This window comes from Cariama cristata, unplaced genomic scaffold (assembly GCF_000690535.1).
Source record: "Cariama cristata isolate BGI_N322 unplaced genomic scaffold, ASM69053v1 scaffold1743, whole genome shotgun sequence".
Lineage (NCBI taxonomy): Eukaryota > Metazoa > Chordata > Aves > Cariamiformes > Cariamidae > Cariama > Cariama cristata.
This window is the reverse complement of record NW_009606460.1, coordinates 138833-143630: the sequence shown is the minus strand read 5'-3', so window position 1 is coordinate 143630 and position 4798 is coordinate 138833. Positions and strand designations below refer to the sequence as shown.

General features: G+C 45.8%; 1 protein-coding gene across 1 annotated transcript in view; it reads right to left on the bottom strand.

The window, feature by feature from the left end:
- Positions 1-77: 77 nt before the first annotated feature.
- Positions 78-4798, bottom strand: part of SRGAP1 (SLIT-ROBO Rho GTPase activating protein 1) — a 70712-nt gene continuing 65991 nt past the window's right edge. The window contains exons 18-21 of the mRNA XM_009696361.1: positions 3726-3906; positions 3009-3143; positions 2537-2882; positions 78-749 (exon numbers count right to left, since the gene is read on the bottom strand). Coding sequence (XP_009694663.1) covers positions 387-749; positions 2537-2882; positions 3009-3143; positions 3726-3906 — 1025 coding nt within the window. The 3' untranslated portion in view covers positions 78-386. The remainder of the gene's footprint in view (positions 750-2536; positions 2883-3008; positions 3144-3725; positions 3907-4798) is intronic.

Genomic DNA, 4798 nt, shown 5'->3' with positions numbered 1-4798 from the left:
TTAGTTTTGTGCAGGATCTGTTATTATATAGCTACAGTAAGACTGTGAAGTATGGTACAACGTGGCAAGCTGTTTGTGATCCGTGTTGGTTTTATTACAAATGGTGCAGCATCAAGTTTTCAAGTAAGTCTATGTTTGTTTTTTTAAAACGATGCACAATTGTCCAGTTTTTCTTTTAATTGAATCCATACAAAATACAAATGCCCATGTTAATGTAGCTACTTTCAGACAATACATTCAAAAACACTGAAAAACAAAGCCTCTCCAGTTACAAACATGAACAAACGATGTTATGGAGCCCTGACTTCTATCGTTAATCCATCCCTTTCCCTAGCATACCCCAGCCGGGCACCGTGGGCGGCTCAGCTGTCTACATTGTGCAAGATTTATCGGGCTGGACCCTGGGAAGGAGGGGAAGGCCCTATGCTAGGATTTGTTTTTGGAAGAACAATAGGTTTTGGCCTAAGAGCAGGAGGTTTCAGCTGCACTCCCATTCTAGGGGCCACCATGGGCTTGAAAGTACTCATGGTGTCACTGGAAGAACTAGTGCTACGGCGGATCTGAGGCTCGGAGCTCCTTAAAACGACACTGTGGAGAGGGCTGAGCGACTCCGTGGAGGTGGCAGGGGTGGGGGTGTTTTTCATTTGTTCCAAGGTGTCCAACACGACATCGGGAGCGTGCTTCGCCGAGCTCTGCCGCTCCAGCTCACGGAGCTCGTTCAGCGCCGTGTTCATCGTCTCCTCGATGTCCTGGGTCAGAGCACAGAGAGAGCGGCACGTCATTTGAATGCAAAGCACCGAAGGAGCAAGGGGAGGGGGCAGAAAATGCATGAATTAATTTGCCAGCCATCCTCTCTTTAATGAGTATTATAGTGCTAAAACCAATTTCCACCAGATTTATTTGAAAGACACTACGATTGACAAGATGGCAGCTTTGGCTGGACATTACAAATATTTAACCTGTTTACACGAGAGAATCAAAAAATAAATTAAACCAAAACCTGCAAGCCATTTTAATTAAGTGACTGTCAGGACAATGGATATTTGCTTAGCCGTGTTTTTAACCGTGAAGATTTCTGTCATCTCTTGGGTACTGACAGCTTGAAAGATTTTAGTCCATTTGCTGACTCTTGGCTAACTGCTCCCCTCACCTAGTGCCTCAGGTGTTCAGGATCTGTATTGCCTCACACGGATTATAAAACCTGCTTTTCGAAGGAAATAAAACTTGTGCATGTCTATTAATCAGCTCTTCTCTCCTCTTGTTTCTTTGAGTTAAGTCTTAAGCAGAAAAAAATGCAAGATACTGTTCAGTGAGCTTACCAAAGAAATTATTTTTTTCATCAGGATTTCTGGCACAAATGCTAAAAGAACGCACCAAGACACTAGTTTACTACATTTCAGTGGTACTGAGATACAACTAAGGTTAAAATATCTGGTGTTCCCTGCTGTCTTACAGTGACTTTCACGGAGTTTAATCAAAGTTTGGGTTTTCTCACTGCTGAATCACTAGTCTAGGCATAAAAAAGAAGCATAGCTTAAGCCAAACAGCCCTGTATGTAGTTCCAGGAAAGTAAATAAATAACTTAGTAAAATAAAACAGTAACAATGTTTACATTTTCTCACTCTAATACATGGTTCAGCTTTCTGACCCAAGCATGACCGTCCCTTCTATCCCTCTTTGGGAGCAGAGTTTGAAAGCAAGCATTACCAGTACATTAAATTTTAAAACATGAGTGCCAGCGTTATTGTAAAATACTTTTGCAATCATATTGTACCCTCAGGGTGCCCCTAGTAATCATGTTATCCTTCCTAGACAAAATGGGAGTTCTGAAGACAGCAGTAGTTATTTGCTCAAGAGCTGTTACCAGCTCCGTACAACAGCCCAATTTGATGATCGGGGTTGCTCCCTATTCCATCCTTCTCACCTCTTCACTGCCAGGAATGAGGCTGGTGAGTGTTCACACAGGGATAAGATGGCCCACAATTTATGCAGGTGGAACATCTCGCACATTATGTTCTTAGGCACAACTACAAGCATCAAATCAACATACGGTATGAACTATATATGAACTATATGAAAACTACATAAAATCCACAAGACCCTGGAATGTAAATCTGTGCTTTGAATGGCACTGGTCGCTACTAGCCAGAGCACTTCTCTGCATATCATAATACTAAGAACTAATTGAACACTAATTACGTGCAAGTTAGAACAGGCCAGCCTTCATCAGAGCACAGTGATGTACGTAGCTGCTGTAATCATATACTATCCCAGTGTTCCATGTGGCAGAGGCAATTTCGTTACAGTATAACGGGAAATAATTTCTTTTTATTGCTTCTGCAATGCCTGTTCCCCTTTGTGCTGCTTCTATCCAGGATCCCTTAATGCATCTTCTTCCACGCACACTGTTTAGAAAGCTAAGTAGGATATTCTCCTGCACACCCCCCCACCAGTGTACGTGCTCTGGGCTATGCTGTTCACTGAGACTTGCGCCTCAGAAAATCAGAGTGTGACATAAAATAAAAAAGACACAAACCTGAGCTATTGACTCCGGGTCCAGTGGTTTATGGTCATTGAAACCTGTGTACTGACCAGATGATGTAGATCTTCTAATTGGAGGGCTATCAATCTTCTTTAGAGAATCGTGCCTACTGATGTTAGTGAGACTGCCATGTCCAGGTCTACGCCGCCTTTCAGGGCTGTCGGCATTGAGGTTGCGATTTTGAAGGAGGGCTCTGGGACTGCAGTGAGTTGCCAGGTTGGGGGAACCTAGGTCCACGGACGAGTTGGAGAGAGGGTGAGGTGGGTGTACTGGGCAGTGACCGTCACTGCTCCTGCCGGGGCGTCTTAGAGGAGGTGGAGGTTCTGATCTCTTTCTCTGCCTGCACCAAGGAAGGAGTGGTTACAGGACAAGTTGTAGTGGCCCACCAAAAGCACGTGGAGGAGTAATTGCTGCGGTACCTGAGCTGTGAGCAGTACTACTGAAAACACGTTGTGCTCGAGCTTACCTTCCTAAATACACGTCAGAGTGACGGTCAGTGGGAGAGTTCATGTCCTTTGATGATGACTTGTCCTCAGTTATGGGTCCGCTGCTGGCCTCACTGTCTGCTTTTTGGCTCAGTGTATCTGAGAAAGTATCATCCCTGAACAGAACACACATGGTGAGATGAGAGGTCAGAGAGTTAAGTGTGACAGAGAGCACCTTGGCACTCCCAGATTTTAATCCCCTTAAGAAAAGCAGGCACGTTATAATGCACTGCAGCCCCTCCATGTCTCCAAAAATTGCTTAGAATCCTTCTGTTTCCTGAGCTCTTTACATTTCAAGGGTAACCTTCCTGTAAAGAACAACTTTGTCATCTTTGGCAAAGCACATGCTTGATACCGTAAAACAAGAGTTCAGGGCTGCATTTCTCCAGCCCTTGCTAATCTGAAGTTAAATGTCAGCAATCGCTACAAAGAGATAGTCAAATTAAAACAGGGGCAGCAGCATCTGTCTCTTAATGTACTGGGACCACAGCCATAAACCAAGTAGCTTAGCCTAGTAGTAGCTTTTGATTAAGAGCTGTCCATTCAGGGCAATAAAGACAGAAGCATCCTGCATAGAAGGCAAATGTTTAATCTATCTGGGCCTTCAAACCACTGTCCCCTTTGGAAATCAAATAGTCAATTGCTTCAGTATGTTTTTACACCCCACCAAGAACCTAGTCACACCAGACACTGCTTACATATCCTGCACCACTATGTACTGGTGAGGGACAAGGCCATCGATTCCGTTGTGCCTTCCTTCCCACCAGTCTTCAGATGCGCGGTGATAGAGCAGAAGGGAAGCTCCTTTCTTGAAAGAGAGCTCTCGTGCAGATCTTCCAACGTAGTCAAACTTGGCTATAGCTTCTATGGGCTCGCACTCTGGGTGGGGAGGGAAGAAGAACAGATATCAGATTCCACACTGGCTCACTTTTTATTTATTCACATTTATTGCGTTTTCTCAGTGCTCATTCTTACTGAGCGGAGCTGACAGAACTCAGCTGAGCAAAGGCAGACTTAGGCAGTAGTTACAATACATCCCTTACAAAGAAACACAATCAATTTGTGCTCCAAGTGCGAAACATCTGGGCTGCTTCGCAAGCCGCAGAAAACATATCAGCATACTCCAACATTACGATAGCTGCTGCTGGGAGAGAGGCCTCTGCCTCCTGCTGCAAGGGCTCCTTCGTGGCTGGGGAGTGGGATGGAGGCCAGGCCAAGGAAGACCTCCGAAAAGAAGATGAACAAACTCAGATGAATAATCAGAGGCCCGAGGAACCAGTGTGATAAAAGAAAAGTAAACAGGAGTGCCTTTAACATCTGCAGTGGCAAAGGAAGGAAGCCAGGATTTCCCTGTGCATGAGGAGGGATGCTCTGCCTAACCGGGCTACAAGATTTCCGTCTTTTATGTGATGGGCGTGCAGACCTCGTGAAAACCTAGTGTTTTACACAAGACCGAAGCCTAGTGCTTTCATCTGCTTCCTTAGCACCCTTTTCGAGCGAGGCAGGCGGCTCCAGACCACCCAAGGGCGACCCCTCCGCAGAGGCAGCCCCTGTGCGGGCTGAAGCTGCCCAAGGCAGCTCTGCCTGCTCCAACATCCCGAGCTCCTCGGGTTTCTGCAGGGGAGGCTGGTATTTTCTGGAGTCAAACGTTGGTTCCAGCAGTCCTGGCTAATCCTCTGTCAGTATGCTGGTAAATTCAGCCTTGCACCGGTAAGGGACTCCATCCTCTAACCTACGCTTGGGTCAGCAACCTGCTGCTGTCAGTGAAGGG